This window comes from Camelus ferus, chromosome 10 (assembly GCF_009834535.1).
Source record: "Camelus ferus isolate YT-003-E chromosome 10, BCGSAC_Cfer_1.0, whole genome shotgun sequence".
In the NCBI taxonomy this organism is placed as follows: Eukaryota; Metazoa; Chordata; class Mammalia; order Artiodactyla; family Camelidae; genus Camelus; species Camelus ferus.
The window spans coordinates 63,834,926-63,850,464 of record NC_045705.1 but is presented as its reverse complement, the minus strand read 5'-3'; the positions used below and the strand labels follow the sequence as shown (position 1 = coordinate 63,850,464).

General features: G+C 52.1%; 3 protein-coding genes across 8 annotated transcripts; 1 reads left to right on the top strand and 2 right to left on the bottom strand.

The window, feature by feature from the left end:
- Positions 1 to 24: 24 nt before the first annotated feature.
- On the top strand, positions 25 to 1,247 carry TMEM223 (transmembrane protein 223). The gene is made up of 2 exons (XM_006181780.3): positions 25 to 400; positions 812 to 1,247. Exons 1-2 carry the CDS (start codon positions 85 to 87, stop codon positions 1,102 to 1,104), a joined length of 609 nt encoding a protein of 202 aa, XP_006181842.1. The 5' UTR covers positions 25 to 84; the 3' UTR covers positions 1,105 to 1,247.
- A 106-nt stretch (positions 1,248 to 1,353) lies between these two features.
- On the bottom strand, positions 1,354 to 3,618 carry TMEM179B (transmembrane protein 179B). Its single transcript, XM_032489626.1, has 5 exons — positions 3,457 to 3,618; positions 2,425 to 2,612; positions 2,207 to 2,341; positions 1,957 to 2,035; positions 1,354 to 1,708 (listed from the first exon to the last, which is right to left on the bottom strand). Exons 1-5 carry the CDS (start codon positions 3,550 to 3,552, stop codon positions 1,547 to 1,549), a joined length of 660 nt encoding a protein of 219 aa, XP_032345517.1. The 5' UTR covers positions 3,553 to 3,618; the 3' UTR covers positions 1,354 to 1,546.
- Positions 3,619 to 3,637: 19 nt separating this feature from the next.
- On the bottom strand, positions 3,638 to 13,877 carry TAF6L (TATA-box binding protein associated factor 6 like). Of its 6 annotated transcripts, XM_032489605.1 has the most exons (14): positions 13,770 to 13,787; positions 13,569 to 13,623; positions 12,951 to 13,064; positions 11,299 to 11,458; positions 10,863 to 10,949; positions 10,067 to 10,217; positions 9,862 to 9,912; positions 9,217 to 9,311; positions 7,883 to 7,957; positions 7,520 to 7,740; positions 7,027 to 7,159; positions 5,018 to 5,080; positions 4,584 to 4,712; positions 3,638 to 4,454 (listed from the first exon to the last, which is right to left on the bottom strand). In XM_032489605.1, exons 4-14 carry the CDS (start codon positions 11,443 to 11,445, stop codon positions 3,687 to 3,689), a joined length of 1,920 nt encoding a protein of 639 aa, XP_032345496.1. In that variant the 5' UTR covers positions 11,446 to 11,458; positions 12,951 to 13,064; positions 13,569 to 13,623; positions 13,770 to 13,787; the 3' UTR covers positions 3,638 to 3,686. The 6 variants fall into 6 exon arrangements, with proteins under 6 accessions (XP_032345496.1, XP_032345497.1, XP_032345498.1 ...); XM_032489606.1 differs by lacking the exon at positions 13,569 to 13,623 and having other exon boundaries at positions 13,770 to 13,876; XM_032489603.1 differs by lacking the exon at positions 13,569 to 13,623 and having other exon boundaries at positions 3,642 to 4,454; positions 13,005 to 13,064; positions 13,770 to 13,870.
- Between the last annotated feature and the right edge of the window lie 1,662 nt (positions 13,878 to 15,539).

Sequence of the window (15,539 nt, the reverse complement as noted above, 5' to 3'; positions counted from 1 at the left end):
GGGTGGGCCCGGGGTTGACAGACGGAACCTGAGGGGGGCGGGGCGATAGCAGGAAGTCCCGCCCCGGATGCGGCGCGCAGGGTCATGGCTGCACACGGGCGGCGGGGGTCTGCGCGGCTATTCCTAGCGCTGAAGTCCCTGCCGGTGCTTCGGCCCCTGCATGACGTGACCCCACCACGGGACGTGCTGCTCTTTGAGCACGAACGGGGCCGCTTCTTCACTGCCCTCGGGCTGTTCTGCACTGGCCAGGGCGTCTTCTGGGCCTCCCTGGCCATTGCAGCCTTGACCCGCCCCCCGGTCCCGGCCCGGCCTCCGGACACCGAGCCTCCAGATCGCAGCCGCCTGGACCTTCGCTCTGCGCTCTGGCGGTACGGCCTGGCCGTCGGCTGTGGTGCCATCGGTAAGGTGTGGGCTGCCTTCCCGGCGCGGGGACGCGGTGGGTGGGCACAGTCCTTCCTGCTCAGACAAGAGTAAGGGGCTCCCGACTCTCCAGGATGAGGAGGGGTGGGCAGCTGCAGTACACTGGAGTTGTAAGTTTCCGCGTACCAAGCACTCGGACAGGCTCAGGCTGAGGTCTGCCTCTCTCTGACCTTGAGCAAGTTAGTGCTTATGCTCTGGGCCCGTTTTCTCGTGTTTTAAAATGAGGATGGACATCTTTTAAGGCTGTTGAGAGAGCGACTAATACACGATTGGAGTATAAGAGGAGCTAAGTAAATATCACAATTATTTATTTTGTTCAGGGAGCACTGGAAGGGTTGCTGCTTAGCTCTCCAGTGAAAGCCCCTGTTCCCAATCTTTGCTCTTCCTTCAGGTACCCTGGTACTTGGTGCTGGTCTTCTCTTCTCCCTCCGCTCTGTGCGCTCAGTGATCCTGAGGGCCGGAGGGAAGCAAGTGACCCTCACCACTCATGCCCCCTTTGGCTTGGGTGCCCATTTCACCGTTCCCTTGAACCAAGTGTCCTGCATGGCCCACCGGGGTGAAGTCCCTGCCATGCTGCCTCTGAAGGTCAAAGGCCGGCGCTTCTACTTTCTTTTGGACAAAGCTGGACATTTTCCCAATACCAAACTCTTTGACAACACTGTAGGTGCCTACCGTAGCTTGTGAAGAGACAAGAAACAACCTCAGATCACTCACCCCTCCCAGAGGGGAAGAAAAACTGAACCTTAGGGATGGGGTGACAACTAGGGTCATACAAGGGGCCACAAAATTCATTAACAGCAAATAAAAGAGCAGTCATCCCCAGGGCAGCTACCTGCCAGTACCTCTAAGTTTTGATCATGCCTCTTTAGCCTTCACCCATTACTCCCATCCACCTACCCACAGTGCTGTAACACCAAGAACTCAGTACTGAGGTGAAGGAAGAAAGTAATATAATACTTTGGTACAAAAACAGCCATAGGAAGAGAGGAAGAGGTGGCCTGTCGTCATGTTTCCCTCCTGGAGGGAAAACAGACTCCCAGAATACACAAGGCTATGTAGGGGCAAGAGGATTGCAGGCACTTAGGCATGGATTCTTTGGCGGCAGGAAGTACTCTTTGGTTATTCTTCAGGAATGGGAAAGGCGTGGCCCAACAAGAGCATCTGTCTCAGAACTCCACTCAGGGTCCCCCCTCTCCAGAGGCCGGTATGGGGTGGCTTCAGACTTCCACTGCAGGACCTGGAGCACCAAGACCACACACCACAATACCAGATTCACCCAAGAAGAGGTCTGTGGGAGACAGGAACAGAAGTGTGAGGAGTGGGGCCATCTCGAATCCCGTTCCACCCACATACCACTCTTAGCTATTCACTGTTGGGCTGTCAAGCCCTTCAGCATCTCTCAGCCTCTTGCTGGTGGGCCAAGCTCAGAGTACACTAGTGAGCACCTTTACAACTACAGATTGTATTATATGATTCATCATACGAATCTGTGTATCCCTCAATCTCCACCCAGTCTTTTACATCCCAGGACCTCACTTCAGCATTGTGTAGGTTGGAGTAAAACTGCAGAGTGGTTCCAGGGGGTATCCATGGAGTTTTCTGGGCATCAGAGCAGCTGTGAGGTCAAAGAGACAGTTGTGAGAAACGGGGGATATACCCCAAACACCCTTGCACTCAGGTGCCCTTTGAGACAGAACTGATGGGGATATAAAAAGAGGAGTATAGGATCCCGTCTGCAGAGGGAAGGTAATCACCCCCAGCCAGGCTCCCCTCCCTCTCCCATTACCTAGTAGTTATGTTCAGGGGGATGATGGATTTGCAGAGGGAACTGGTGCCAAATCGAAGGATACAAGCAGACACTAAGACCAGGAAGATGGCTATAGCTGAGATGGCCAGCGCCATGCGGAGCCCTTTCGGGCCTCTATGAAGAGGGAGAGAGTAAGCCTTGTGGTTGAGGTGGGACTCCTCCCACCTCAACCGCTGGCCCTCGGAGTGGGCAGTCACCTGTGGGAGTCCTCGATGCAGCTGGTGTAGACCCAGAACAGCAGGACCAGGAGACAGTAGAGGGCCAGCAGGCCAGAGGCCCCAGCCACAAAGTAGCAGAGGGATGGGGCCGAGGGTCGGGACAAAACCAGGGAGGAGCCATTCAGGGCGGCCACACCATACAGGGGACAGCTGCCACTGAAGGAGCCCTGTGGAAAGAAACTACTGAGTGCTAGATTTCAAGCTAGTGCCTATGGATGCATGGCAGGTGTCAGGAATAATCTAGATCAGGGCCACCCTAGTAAGTTATTTGTGCACTGTCGGTTCCTGTTTCTGGGCCAGTAGATTAATGGGTCTGCTGGGGAAATCAAACCTGCGGTGACCAGAAGGATCAGGAAATAGGCGGTGGTTATAAAATACAATGAGCTTCAGGTGCCTCACAAGTTCTGGTCTCCCCTCGTGCAGAAATCCTAGAGTAAAACCAGAACTCGTGTAACCTCCAGTTATCTCCATGTTTTCTAATCTGTAAGATAGGCATAATAGTGCCTATTTACAGGAATTAAATGAGCCTGTTTATTAACACGATTGTCTGGCTAGGGTAAAAACTCGATGTAAATTATTGTCTTTTGCTACATCACTCTTGTCATTTAACACGTTGTGTTGCAGCCATTTGGTACTTTGACCGCCTCCACTACACTGTGCTCTATTTCTTGGTGTAGCTCAGCACAGTAGTGTCTGATTTAAAGGGGGCCTGGGTCAACTTGTTTCAGAAACAGGGTAAGGTTAGGCAGCGGGAGCCACCTATGCTGTTAGATGCTCTCTAGGACTCGTTCCTCTGCCGAAGGAATGACTTCGAAGTATGAGGGCCGACGGAGCCACAGGGTGCGATGAGCCCCGATGCATCTCCGCAGCCGACCGGCCTCACCCCACCCACCGGCTGCAAGGTGCAGCGCGCGGAGACCCGACCGGCCCTTAGCAGCGGTGTCTCCGTATTAGAATCGACCTGTCCCCCGCCTACCCGACCCGACGGCCGACTTCGCCCCGCAGCCACACCTGGGTTTGAGTCAGCGCCGCGGCAGCCAAGGCTCCGCACAGGAAGGCGGCAGCGAAGAGCGCGAGCTCAACGCGCTGTGACCACGGAAGCGCCATAGCACCCTCCCCACCTAGAAGCGCCGCCGCGGGAGCCAGCCCCCAAGCCCCGCCTCATCCGGCGCGACGCACGAGCGCGAAGACGTCACTTCCGGGGCCGGGCTTTATTCTCCGAGGTAGGGACGAGCGCCGCCTCAGAGCGGCAGGTATAGCGAGTAGTCCGAGAGCGCCCAGCGGCGGGCCGGGCGGCCGGTGCGGCCGATCATCGGCAGCTTCTGCACGTAGCGGGAGGCCGGACTGGGCCCGTACGGCGCGGGGAAGGCAGTCTGGAAGAGGCGCCCGCGGCATCGCCTCCCGGCCTGCCGCCCGGCGATGATGAAACGGAAGTGGGGGGCGCCGCGCGGGGCGAAACGGCTCTTCTGGAAGACGTCGCGGGTGCCGGCGCCTGGGCCCTGCTGCCGGGGCGCCCCACGCGCCCGATGCACGCGGGGCAGCGGCCTGCTCTCAGAGGCGGCGGGCGCGGAGGCCGACGGGGGACCGCCGCCCCGGGGGCTCTCGTCACCCTGTGGGCTGACCATGGCGTTGGCCGTCAGCTGCGGCATCTTCCGCACCGAGTCCGGGGCGGCCGCCGGCTCCTTCTTGTCCCCGGGCGGCCTCGGGGCCGTTGGCGCGGGCTGACCCGTGCCGAAGCGGGTGGCCAAGCTGTCACCAAAGAAGGCGTAGAGCTCCCGGTAGATGTCCGCCAGGGTCACCGAAGGGGAAGGATCCTCCGGCCCCGCGCCTCCTGGCGGCAGCGGGAGACCAGACCCAAAGCCTGGCTCTGCGCTGCCCCCGGAGGGAGACTCCTGCAGAAGGCTTTCCCAGGGCAGGTCGTCCGAGCGCCGGCACCCCCTGCAGCCTGGCCCACCCTTGTTGGGCTCTGCTGCCTGGGCCTTCATCTTCAGCAGTCGTTCTACGGCCACCTGTAAGAGCAGAGGGACCAGGATACCCAAGGACTAGGAGGAACCCGGGTCCATCAAGTATTCCAAAGTAAGGTAGCTGAGCTACTGAGCTCATACGGAGAGGAGAGGCTGGAAGGGGCTGGCACTCACCAGAATGGCTCCGTAGACTTTGTGCCCATCTGCTTTAACCTGGGCATTTGATACTGAATAATCGTCTAGCACAGCCTGCAAATTTGTCCAGTAAGTGGACAGGTGTGGGTACAGGACTCGTTCTACTGCCTGGAAGGGAGAGAAGAATGCAGTGAGTGCCTCTTTTTCGCTTATTGCCTCTCAAGTACCATTTCCCATGAAAGATCTACTTTTATCTCTGATACTGGACAGGGCTCATCCAAAATTCCCTGCTTGGCATATTCAACCAATATTGATTTGGAGTCTCCTGAATGCCCAAGCCTTAATTAAGCACTGGGAGTAAAGAGCGGATACAAAGACAGACAAAACAGTATAAAATGAGCCCATTATCACCGACATGTGCAAGGGCTAAGAGTGTAAGTAATGCCCACTGCCAACAGAGAAATTTAGCTTGCCAGCTGCTGTACAGCCAAGTACTGTCCTAGCTTAGATGTAAACTGGAACTCAGTTGAAACTACCTGCAACAAAAACAAAACAACTAATCAGAGTTTGATTATATAATTTTAAATCCTGTGATTAACTTGGGGGAAAATAAGACTTCACAGAACAGGTGATACATGTGATAGGCTTTGACAGATAAGTTCTTGGGGGGGGGGTTAGGTTTATTTATTTGCTATTATTATTTTATTTGATGGAGATACTGGGGACTGAACCCATGACCTCGTGCATGCTAAGCATGTGCTGTACCACTGAGCTATGTATACCCTCCCCCCTTGACGGTTCTTTGGTTAGTCAGCTACAGCCTGAGGATTTGAAAATACAAGTTCCTAGAAAAATATAAGTGTTCACTCAAGAAACATGAAAGCTCAAATAATTCTATAACTATAGTAGTTAAAAATCTAACCACAAAACACCATGCCAAAATTTACAGTCTACAGACATTCAAGGAAAAGACCATCTCAACCTTGTAAGAACAAATATAAAAAAGAAATACTTCCTCTCTACCTAATTCTATAAAGCCAGTATAACCCTGATACTAAAACCATATAAGGACAGTACATGAGAGGAAACTCATGATTGAGTTCATTCATAAATACAGATAAATCATTTAAAATTTCAGTAAACCCAACAGTATATTTTAAAAATTCCAATAAAAGTTTTGCATTTTTTTAAGACTATATCATGACCAAAGTGAGTTTATCCTAGAATTGTGAAGATGGTTTACTATTAGAAAATCTATATATACAATTAACCACATTAACAGATAAAAGCAGGAAAACCATAGGATCAATTCAGAAGACAGAGCATTTGATAACAGTTAACATAAATTAATGATAAAACTAGGAATATAAAGTAATTTCCTTAATCTGAGAAAGGTATCCATAAACACACAAAGTAAATATCAGCCTGAATAGGAAATGTTATTATTAGCACTTCTTTTAAAACTGTAAATGAGACAAGGATGCCCATTACCATCATATGGAAAATGGTATTAGTGGAAAATAAGAAAAAGAAAGTCATTAGGTTTAGAAAGGCAAAATAAAGCTGTCATTATTTGCACATGATATAATCTACATTAAAAACCCAAAATAATCCACAGTTTAATAGTTCAGTAAAGTAGCTGAATCACTACACAAGTCACTTGTGTTTCTAAACACCAATAAGAAATTAATACCATGAAAAGAAGACAGCATTACAACAGCATCAAAGAACAGCAAGAATCTAGGAATAAATTTAACAAGCTATTGTAAGTTGTCTTAAGGGAAAAGGGTCCTGAAAGACAGTGAAGGACCTAAAAAAATGGAGAGATGAGGTTCAAGGACAAGAAGACAATATTAATGTCAGTTCTCTCCAAAACTGACTAATAGATTCCACATAATTCCAATAAAAATCTCAATAACAGTGAACATAATTTATTCCATGTAGGCAAGAGTGGTTCAGCAGAAATACCCATTCTTATAGCTTGTCACAGTGACAGAACTAAGGTGCATAATCATCTGATAATCTCCACAGATGCTAAAAAGATATTTGATAAAACTCAGTATCTCCATGTTTAAAATAGTATAAGAGGAATTGACAAATAGTTCCTTAATGTGATAAAACAGAATGGGCAGGGTGGAGGGTTTAGCTCAGTGGTAGAGTGCCTGCTTAGCATGCACGAGGTTCTGGGTTCAATCCCCAGTACCTCCATTAAAAGAATAATAACAAAAATAAATAAAATTAAAAACCCAGAAAGGGTGGGAATTTATGAAATAAGGGTATTATACTATCTGCCATGCAGGGTTTTTGAAAGATAAGACATTTATGTACAGGAAGCCAAGCAATCACTGAGCCTGGCCTAAGTCAGGAACTCAACAGACAACAGCAAACATATACAATTTTTATGAAAAAGACACACAAACACTATTTTGCTAACTACACACAGGAGCTCTTATGGCTATGTGAGAAAGGCTAGGGTCCTCACCTTCCAGCCGAGGGCATGCAGCCCCACCACGGCCCCATAGTGAGAGCAGAGAGGTCTCACGGGGTCTGCCAAGACCTTCTGCAGGGACAGCAGGATCTGCTGATAGAGGCCACTTACGAGGTCCCCATGAGTCCTGTGGGAGCAACATTCAGTCAGGGGAACAAGGCAGGGCGCCGCCCAACTGGACTCAAGTCCCAGCACACAGAGGAAACAGCGCCCACATGGAACACTGGGGTAACAGACCAAGAGGCTGGGGTGACCGGCCCAGGACCTGACAGCTGACGGACCAACCCCCGGCATATTTGTCACCCATCTGTAGAATCCCAGTGTGCCAGGGCATAACAACCAGGAAGCCTGAGGGGAGTGAGGGGAAGAGGCTCCCTGACCTCTCAATGTATGGCCTCAAAGCCAGAAGTTTCACCCACTCTCCTGCCCCAACCTGCTCAGCTCTGCAGCAGCCCCGCCCCAGATCAGCTCTAGGCCCAGTGGCTACCAAAAGATGTGGCTGAGCAGGAGGGCAGCGCCATCCCGCAGAGTCCAGTGGTCGTTTAAGGGGTTGATGGAGGCTGCCAGGGGTTCCAGGACACAGTAGAGGACACTGCCCACCAGCGAGCGGACATAGGGCCCCAAGCAGAGGTGTGGGTTCCGAACCAGGCTCCGTGCCACTTGCAGGAGCCGGTGCAGCTGCTCCAGGTCGTGGCTTACAGATTTCACCTGTTGGCAGAAGAGGGTTGCTGAGGGGGACGCAAGGGTGCACAGGAGCCTGCCGTCCCAACAGCACCTGCCGTGTGCCCTACCAGCTGCTGAGTCTTCTCCCCACAAAACATTCCCCCCCTGCCCCAGCCTGGTCACTTACCCCACTGACCACATAAACAAAGTAAGGCAGGAGTGCTGCGATCTTGGAGTTCGTCTGCAGGTCCTGGAGAGCAATCTGGAAGGGAAGTGGCCACACTGCACTGGATCCACCAGCCCCACGTAGAAATCGACATTTTTTTGAAGAGCAACTTAGCACTTATGTATTAAAATTTTAAATGCTCATATTCTTGGACTCAGTAATTCTACGTCTACAAATTTAACCCGCTTTAAAAGAAACCCATTCACGCACATATCCAACACATAGCACCGTTTGTAATAATAAAGAACTGGATACAACCTAAATGTTCAACATATTTTTAACTGAGAAAAGCAATTATTCTAAAACCAGATGTTTAGTATAATACTTTGGTTGACAATAAACTTTGTATAGTTTATATATTAAAAAAAATGAGTGGGTGGTTTTACAGAATTTCACTTCCTGCTTTGTATATCTTTACATTACAGTACCATACTAAACGTATGCTGGTATTTTCTAAGCGGAAAAAATACATTCCAGTAGGTAAAGGAGTAAAACCATCTTAGTCCTGAACCTCCACCACATGTGCCCTCCCAACTCCTCTGGATAAAGACACTGAGTTCAGGCGCTGTGAGAGTGGACAACAGCTAGTGAGGAAGGGACACAGCTCCCAGCCGCCCCACCCCCACCCCGTGCAGGCCCCTGCACTGGGCCTGGGAAGCAGCAGCCGAGCTTCTAAGGTGGGAATGTATGGGAGCAATAGCCCGAATTTTGCAAGGGAAGTAACAGCGGCAGCCAGACATGCGAAGATGTGGAAGATGGAAAACCCGCAAACAGACCGAGGTCATGTGGTTAAGCAGATCACCAACCCAGCCCTCCTCTGACTCTGGACGGAAGACGCCTGACACAGGCACTGTCCAGGGAGCTCAGTGGAGCTCGAGATGCAGCCAGGGCTGGTGTGAGGCCTGACCGGGCAGCCTAGCCTGGACCCTTCTTCCTCTTCTCCTTTCCCACTCAAGTCCAAGCAAATGAAAGCTGCACTGTGGATGCCCCAAGGGGCCCCAGGTCAACAGACGCCCCAAAGAGTGGGCTCTGGAATTAGGGTGTAGGGAGACTGACCACCTGAGGCCCCCCCAAATGGCCCTGCTGAGCTGCCCATTCCCTAAGGAACAAGGGTTCCTCCTACAGTAGGAAGGGGAGGCAGTATTGGAGGAGAACCAGCCGCGGAGCACCATGCCCCTCACCGAGAGAAGCTCCCACCCCCATCAGCGTGGAGGGGACAGGAAGTAGGCATCTGAAGGAATTCCACGGTGATTTGAAAGTTGGACTCATGCCCCAGTTCAGGCCCACTCACTCACCTTCATCAGCTGTGGGTCATCCCCCAGCACAGCCCGAGTCACCTGCTGGTAGTACTTGAGAAGGTCATCAGTCAGTGAAGACACGGCGCTGGGCACTGCGAGAGGGTGGGCAAGAGGTGGTCAGGGTGGAACCCAGCCATCTCTCAACCTCCTCACCTGCTGCCTACAACCACCATCCCCATGCCCCCCACAAGGAGCCCGTTCAGACAGGACTCCCGGAGCACAGAGCCACCAGCCCCTCTGAGCAGCCTGCTCAGCCCTGACCTTGCAAGCTCTCCACACCCCTGCTCTGTCCACTGTCTCCCACCTGTCCACAGCCAGGAAGACTCCTGCTTAGTCCCCAAGCCCCAAGTTCATAAGCCTCAGGCTCTGGAAAGCTTCACTCAGCAGACCCTGGAAGTGTGACACCTTAGGGACCCCAGCAGGCCACCCAGACTCCTGTGCAGGCATCCAGCATGGCCTCATGATTGCTTATAGATCTGGGATCTCATCTCCAACTCTGAGGCCTCTGGGCAGGGACCAGGGCCCACTCGGGACAGGCATCGCTCAGGCCCTGGAAAATGCTTGTCAGATAAAGGCTGACACCCTCAGCTCTCGAGGGAGGAAAGTCCAAGCAGGGGGCCCATTTCCCACACTAGCCCTTACCCGATCCTTGAGGTGCCAGGTTCCCTTTGCCATCTAGGTAGGAGACATGAACTAGAACCAGAGCAGAGAGATGAGTCAGCCTGGGGTTTTGCCCCTTGTACCACCACCCACCCCTCTGGCTTCTGCCCCAGGCACAGCCAGCCCATCACCAGTCCTCTGACAGCCCAGTTCCTGTCCCCACCCCATGCAGGACCCCAGCGGTCACCTCTCACAGCTGTCTCAGCACAGCCTTTGGGGATGTTGGTGGCCAGGGCCAGCTCCACCAGGTTCACCTCCCGGTCCTCAGGGAAATAGAGCTCACCCTCCCTGGCGGGACGCAGGGGCAGCGCCTCCTGGGATCCATAACCGCACACAGCCTGAGGAAGAGGATTGGGAGCAGGCTGAATCCAGGGAGGGAAGACATGCTCTATTGACCAGGGCAGGGAGCCCATTTGAGGGAAAGTCCAGAAGTCCTACAACAAAGGCGGGGGGATGCCTGGGGCTTCAGGCCCATCACTGGGAACTTGGCTGGAATGTCCGGTGCTCGGTATGTCAGGGAGTAGAACGTGGTTCTTCCTCACAGAGCCGGAGGGACTCTGAGGCCCACCCCTCGGGCTGCTGGTCCTCCGACTCTCACTTCGCCTGCCCAACTTGAAAACATGGCTCTCCTCTATACACAGCTTTCCTCCCTGGACCCCCAGAACAACTGTACAGGACATTCTAACACCCACAGTTGTGCTCAGGCTCCTCCCTCCCCCAGAGTGCCCTCTCTTCCTTGTAACTTAGTCTAACCCAAACTTTCCTTTAAGGCTCAACTCAATTCCTATTTTTTTCAAGAAGCACTTCCTAACCTCCATGCCTCCCCCCCGTCTTCTGAACTCTTAGCCCCTGGGGCGGGGCCCAGCCATGAGCTTCCCTTGTGTGGGTATGTGGTCTTCACATCTCGCTGTGCTGCCAGCCCTGAGCAGGGCCTGGAGGAGGCTCATGCCAGCTGAGCCCTCTGCAGCCTGCCCCCCACTCACCTCCACACTGCTCCATCTGAGGGCCCTGTTGAAATCCTCGACGGTCAGCTTCCGCCGTTTGGTGTGTTTCATGAATTGAGAGCTATTCTAGGAGGGGAAGAACAGAGTCAGGGGACAAGGAGCAGGGGGCAAACAACCCCCAAGGTCAGATTTCCTCTCTGTGACTGCGTTTCTCACATGAAGAATGTGAATATGAACCTGCTTGGCCGGCCCAGCGGGGCTGTGGTAGGGAGAAGATGCCCAGCAAGAGCTCAGCTTGCTGGAAGCCCAGCTGGAGGAAACTCCAGAAAGAGCAGGGACTGACTGCCTCCACTGTGTTCCCTCCAAGCACGGGGCAGGTGCCTCACCTATACTTGTTAAATAACTCCTGGGGGAGGGGGTGGTCAAAGGGAGGAACCAGAGAGTTGGGAGGTATTGGGGGTGGGGGGGAGTGTACCTGGGTGGCCTCTCTGAGACGGTAGCACACATCCTCTGCAAGCAGGGCCGCCACCTCATCGCTCAGCTCCAGGCCTGTGCTCTCGGCCATGAGCCGGACAGACTCCCGAGGGATCTCCACAAACCGCCGCTCTTCGCGCTCTGACATGGCTCTGAGGGAGCTGAGGGTGGGGAGGATGGTTTGAAAAGCCAGCCCAGTCTCCCTTAGAGCCCAGGAGCCTGATTCCAAGCCCTCTAAACCAATCTTGCTGTTCTTGCTCCAGAATGCCCGAATAAGGAGCCACAAAGGCTCCTAGCATCCAGGTGAGGAAACTTGAGGCTCAGGGCACAAAACAGACTTGAGCTGGGCCAAAAGACAGACGACAGTGACGCCTGAGAAAATGCCTGGCCTTGGGTTTACAGAACTGGGTCCCAGCCCTGCCCTACCACTTCCTATGTCAGTCTGGCTGAGACCTTCAACAGTCTGAGCCTGGTAAAACAGTGGCGATAATCCCTGCCCTCCCTAACTCTCAGGGTGGCTATAAGGATGAAATGAGATGCTGTATGAGAAACTCAGGGGCTGGAACACTACACACATGGAAGATATTACCACTGGTAATTATAAACAAAAATTTCATGTTTTCTTCCTTCTGATCAACCAGCAGGTACTAAACATTGATGAAAAGACTACGTTAGCCCTGACAGCCCGTTGCTCAAAAGTCTTCAGTACTTCTCCACGACTCATAAAAGGAAAGTCCCAACTCCCTGGCTTGACATTCTGTGTTTGGTCCCAAATCTAGACAGCTGTTCAAGCTGATCTTTCCTCCTAGTAAGCCCAGCCTCGTGTCTTCCCATCAGGGCTCAAGCTGGTCTGTCTCCCTCTCTACTCTGAGTCCCCACCCCCTTTCTTTTCTAAGGCAAATCCGGTCTCTCTTTTGAGGTCTTCCTCATCTGGGATTGTCAGGCTTTTAATAGTCAGGCTTTTTGCCCATTGTCTGGTCTTCCCCAGTTTGGCTACAAGGCCTAAAAGCAGGAGCATGCTCTTCCATTCACAGGATACAGCAGAAAAAGAACCCAGCAACTGACTGACTCCAACAACACACAGCACAACTGGAAGGCTGGCCCACGCAGGCCAAAGGGAGGCATCAGCACCACGGGCAGCAAGGCCCAGTTTCACCATAACCCACCCAGGAGCTGCCACACCACTGCTCTCTGGCATGGCTGGTGACCTCCAGGTCCCTAAACCCAATGGGCACCTACCTGGCCTCCCCGCGGCATTTCTACCAATGGCTCCCCGTGGCCTTTGGAATAGAGAGCAAACCTGTGCCACAGCTCCAAGTCCTGCATGTGCGCCTACATCTGCCAACACCTCTTTCCACTCTCTCTTGTGTTCTGTATTCCCGTGACCTCTCTTAATTTCCTCAAAAACACCTTATTTCAGGACATTCACACATTGTGTTTCCTCTACTTGGAATGCTCTCTTCTTCCCCCAATCCCTTTGTCTAGTGAGCTCCTAGTCACTCTGAAGGAGTGTCTAGTCACTCCTTCAGATCTCCACTTAAACATCACTTGCTCAGGGAAGGCTTCTCAGACCCCTACAATGTCCCAGTACTTTGCTTCAAAGCAGTTATCAGAGTTTGTAATTATACATTCGTGGAATTTATTAACACCTACCTCCCCACTAGATTGTAAGCTCCACGCTGGCAAGGATCATGCCTGTTTGCTCACCTTTGCATCCCCACCCTCAGACACGGTGTCAGCACATAACACGGTTTCAATAAACACTTGCTGAAAAAAGAATAAAGAATAGCGATTTTTCTAAGCACACACTATGCCTGAGGCATTGAACTAAGTGCTTTATATGGCTTATACCTCATTCTGTCCGCATTAATAAGATAGGTATTATGTAAGTATCATGGCTATTTCACAGCCAAGGAAATCAAAGCTCTGAGAGGCTAAATGTTAAAAGACTTTCTCAAGATCATCTGGAGAGCACTACGTCGGTAGGGAGCAGGCTCAAACTCTTGTTCCGAATCACGAAAAGCGGAGGGCTGTGTACGGAACGAAGCCTGGATGCCCAGCCCGGAGACTTGGCGTTGGAGATCCGCTAATGTATACTCGTTAAGCTTCTTTCTCCATCTGTAAAATGGGAGCACGAAGTCCTGCCCACGCGGAAGTTTCCCTATTATGTGCCCATATTAAACGCCACAAAGTCCGGGCTCTAACCAACGTCTCCCGCTCCTCCACATCCTCAGTCACTAGCCACACCGGTAAGAAGGCGTGGGAACTGACCTCTACAGGCCTCCGTGATGCGCATCCTCCCACCAAGCCTCGCTTCATCCCAGATCTAGAGGCGGTGGGGTAGGGAGGAGGTCAGGGGTTACCGAACTTAGGTCACGTGGGCAACGAAGGGGGCGGGCCCCCAGCGGAGCGGGCTCTAAGGCCGGTGAGCGCGCAGCGCCTAGCGGGACGGGCCTATGAGGGCCTGCTCACCTGAGGGCTCCCGCACGGCGAAGGCTGTTACCGAGACCGCGGTGGCGGCAGCTCCCACTCACCCCGCTCCCACTAATTCCCTCTCTCGGGTCCCAGGCCCCGCCCTCCACGCACACAGCCAATCGGCGGGCGACTTGAGGCGTTCCCGCCCTCCAAGAAGCTTCTCGCCACGCGATTGGCCACTGCGATGGCGCTGTAGAAGACCCAGGGCGCCAGGGATCACGTGACGCTGGAGAGTCGCACTTCTTAAAGCAACAGCTCTTGAGATTTTTGCGGGGTGTGAATGGCTCGTTGTACGTTTTAGTAAGCATGTTCTTAGGGAAGGCATTCCCAATCCCTTGGTCGTTGCTCCTGAGTTTCTGAGCACTTGCATTTACGCGACTGCAGCGAAGCTTTATACTTCGGCGTCTGCGTTAGTTTTCTTGCCTACTTGGTGGGGCTCAACTTACCTCTCCAACATCACCTGCCACTTTCCTTTCCCCGAAGGATGAATGGGGTTCTCGGTAGGTATTGTCTGCGGACAGAAGGGTGTTCTGACAGGGCCAAACACCCTGTGCAAGCTCCAGACTCCAGGGCTCTGCCCATTCTAGTACCGTACCTCGTATCTCCCCTTTTTCTGACCAGTAAGCCCTCACTTGTCTCATAGACTTCCTTGACCGTTTTACACGCACACTCTCCCGAACTTGGGCAGTTTTTAATTGAAAAGCCGTGGGCTTGGTGAGTTAAAGGATGGTATTTGGAGTAAGACCGACACGAGTTGCAACTCTGATACTGCTTTAGGGCAAATTACCTAATCACATTCTACAATCTGGAGTAATTAATACCCACCTCATAGGGTTATCATAGATTAAATGAGATAATGTAGACTGACAGTTGGTAGTGGAACTTGCACTCACACATAAGGAGGCAGACAGTAAAATTCCTTTCTGTCCATCCAAGATGGTATCGTTTATAATGGGCTATTTATTATAGAAGGGAGCTTTCTGCAGGGGAGCATAAATGTGCACACCTGCTCTTCCTCCCTCTTAGGGTTAGATGCTTCTGCTGCTTCTAGGAAAGATCCTCTGAGACCAGAACTGAGAAAGCCAGATGGATGGGACTGGGGTTGCCATAGCAACACCACCTAAGGAGACTAGAACCCTGCGAGTCTCTTCAGTCATATTCAAAATGACATTTGGAGTAATTTCGGGACTGTGCTTTGGATACTGGAGTGTCTACCCATCTACGCATGAAGGGAAGGCGGGGTATCCTGTAAGGTTTTGAATCTGAGATCAGCTCAGCAGAATTTGGGCTGTTGGCAGATCTCCTTGTTATTGGTACGGACAGCCATTGTCAACCTTGGCGGCAGGGGCCACGGAAAGCAGCAATGAGACCTACATGGCCACAGATGGGGAAAAGGTGGTTCCCACTTATTCTCCAGCCACCCAGTGCTGGGCACAAAGAGCTATGATGATTTTGGAGTTAGATTGTTTAAAAAAAAATCACAGCTCCACTACTCACTAGTTGTGTGAACTTAGGCATGTTAGTTCATCTCTCTGATTTGTTTTATTAACCATACAGTGGGATGACAGAATCTGTTTCATGGAACTGTTGTGAAAATTCACTCCTGTGTGTAAAGGCATGTAAAGGACTTAGCATGTTCCCAGGCACATACTCCTCTTACTATTAAGCCTGTGACCTCTTTAAGAGTCTGTAACTTTCAGACTCCCCTAGTACCAAGCCTTGTAAGATCAGAAGAGTCCTGGAAACCATCTCAGGCCATCCCCACTT

Excerpts from the sequence above, each read along its gene's own strand:
- TMEM223 (XM_006181780.3), top strand. The coding sequence starts at position 85 with ATGGCTGCACACGGGCGGCGGGGGTCTGCGCGGCTATTCCTAGCGCTG. Across the intron at positions 401-811 it reads CGTCGGCTGTGGTGCCATCG|GTACCCTGGTACTTGGTGCT; the intron begins GTAAGGTGTGGG and ends CTCTTCCTTCAG.
- TMEM179B (XM_032489626.1), bottom strand. The coding sequence starts at position 3,552 with ATGGCGCTTCCGTGGTCACAGCGCGTTGAGCTCGCGCTCTTCGCTGCC. Across the intron at positions 2,036-2,206 it reads CCCCTGAACATAACTACTAG|CTGCTCTGATGCCCAGAAAA; the intron begins GTAATGGGAGAG and ends TTGACCTCACAG. Across the intron at positions 1,709-1,956 it reads CCAACCTACACAATGCTGAA|ACCTCTTCTTGGGTGAATCT; the intron begins GTGAGGTCCTGG and ends TGTCTCCCACAG.
- TAF6L (XM_032489603.1), bottom strand. Across the intron at positions 9,312-9,861 it reads CCTGGCACCTCAAGGATCGG|TGCCCAGCGCCGTGTCTTCA; the intron begins GTAAGGGCTAGT and ends ACCCTCTCGCAG. Across the intron at positions 7,741-7,882 it reads TTGTTTATGTGGTCAGTGGG|GTGAAATCTGTAAGCCACGA; the intron begins GTAAGTGACCAG and ends TTCTGCCAACAG.